This window comes from Nematolebias whitei, chromosome 23, assembly GCF_014905685.2.
Source record: "Nematolebias whitei isolate Nwh7 chromosome 23, NemWhi1, whole genome shotgun sequence".
Taxonomy (NCBI): domain Eukaryota; kingdom Metazoa; phylum Chordata; class Actinopteri; order Cyprinodontiformes; family Rivulidae; genus Nematolebias; species Nematolebias whitei.
The window spans coordinates 7,812,181-7,814,260 of NC_056520.1; the positions used below are offsets into that span (position 1 = coordinate 7,812,181).

Consider the following 2,080-nt stretch of genomic DNA (forward strand, 5'->3'; position numbering starts at 1 on the left):
GAGAGAGAGAGATATAAATATAGAGATAGATATAGATATATAAAGAGATAGAGATACATATAGATATATAGATATAGATGTATATATAGAGAGAGATAGATAGATAGATAAGTAATGTAGGTCACAACATTCCTAGTGCCTCATTGCATCTCTATGTGTAAAACTGTTTGTGTTAATCATTTTAAAATCTTTCAGACTGGATAAGACGGCAGCGATTAATTGTGGTCTTTGCCAAAGCTATTACAGCGTCAGTCAGGTCAGCATTAAATGTCATTTCTTCAAACTGAGGCCACTGGAAGAGCCATCTACAGCAGGTAAGATAATGTTTGTTCATAACCTTTCCACATAATCCCACTTTGATATGTTTGACCTATCTCTTTAAGCTAATTTATGATATTAAACAAGTGAAAAGAAGAAACCTGTACTAAAAGCAAACAAAGCTAAAAGAAGATGGGAAGGTAACAGCTACACAGATGTTAAGTAAAGAAATTCATGATTCAGTGATTTAAAAAAAAAAGTACTTTAAAGAGAATATGTATTCAAGCTGACGTCCACCGTGAAAATACAAGGCATAAACCGTTCGACGTTTAAAGTAAACATTAAAAACAAACTCAGATGGCTCCTGTTCGGTGGTCGTATACAGCAAGACAGCTGAGTCCAAGAATAGCTGCCCTGCGGCGACTCAAGGCGATCCGATGTTCATCTACAAGTACAGATGATGGACGAGGCATGGTAACGTTAGAGGAAGTCACTGCGTTTAAAAAAAAAAAGCTGAATACGCACAAACTTGCATCGTTGGTGGCGAGGAACACAACAGACCTCTCTGGCCTTTAGCATCGTAGGTCAGGCTAGCATGCTAACTGAGACCTGACACGGACGGCCCACACCCGCCGACCGTTCACAGCTGGCACTGTCACGGCACGTGTAAGAAAAATAAACTAACGTGTGCGTCTTACCTTTAACGAGTCAAAGCAGGCGATCACCCTCCCGTTCTCCACCTGGCAGCTCTTGGGCGGGTGGGCGAATTTGCACTCTTCGTCGCTGCGCGAGCAAGTCCCTCTCTGAAACTGCCGGCACACTTCCAGGGTCAGCCATTTTGTGTCCCGCATCGAGGCGATGTTCAGCGCCATGTCGAGGGAGAGGAGCCGCTCGGCTCGGAGAGGACAAGGTCTCTCAGTAAAAGTTTGTCTTTTAATGCGAGATAAAAACTACAACCGGTGGAGCATGGAGCTATAAACACTCGTCTTCAAGGCAAAGGATGAGGTTTGTCCTTGCAGAGAAGAAAGAAGTCTCGGTGACCTGAGCATGAGAATGCACGGCTGCGTCGTTGTGGAGTTTGTCAATTAAACAAATGAGTGCTCATCGATCAGTCAGTCTTGAGTTTGGCTCTCTGGCAAGGAGGAGGGGGCATCACTGAGCTGAACCACCGTCTTCAAAATATCCTTGTTAGGAGCGGGTGGGTGTCCTCATCTGAAGGTGTGATGCCACAGTTTAGCCTTTTTTTTTTACTTTGGCACTTGACCAGCGGTGAAGCAGCGTCACCTTTTTAGCTCAAAGCAAGAAACAGGAAGGGGTGGGGGGGGCTTGTGGTTGACCTTTGACCTGCCACAGCTGCACAGAGGTCAATCTGGAGCTCTTCAGAAACACTCGGGAATCTTCAGGTAGGGATGTCGTCTCAAAAGGCACTTTCCATCAGAGACCTGAAACAAAGAGGAAGGAGAAACAATCGGTGAGCTTCATTAACAACAAGAAGAACGGTTGATAAATATTAAACTTTAAAATGTCGGTTTATGGGTTTCAATCAGGATTTAAGATATGATTAATATACATCCATCCAAAGAGATATGGATGGATGGATGATAAATAGATGATAAATGGATGACTGGTGGATGACTGGTGGATGGATGGATGACAGATGGATAGATGACTGATCGCTAGATGATGGATGGATGGATGATAGATGATTGATAGATGACTGATAGCTAGATGATGGATGGATGGATGGATGGATGGATGATGATTCATAGATGACTGATAGCTAGATGATGGATGGATGGATGATGGATGATTGATAGATGAC

At 43.4% G+C, this 2,080-nt stretch overlaps 1 protein-coding gene across 1 annotated transcript in view; it reads right to left on the reverse strand.

Annotated features, from left to right (window-relative positions):
• mbnl2 (muscleblind-like splicing regulator 2) overlaps positions 1-1,294 on the reverse strand; it is a gene marked incomplete at its 3' end in the record, with an annotated part of 44,821 nt that extends 43,527 nt beyond the window's left edge. Inside the window, 1 exon segment of the mRNA XM_037696426.1 lies at positions 957-1,294. Coding sequence (XP_037552354.1) covers positions 957-1,130 — 174 coding nt within the window. The 5' untranslated portion in view covers positions 1,131-1,294.
• Between the last annotated feature and the right edge of the window lie 786 nt (positions 1,295-2,080).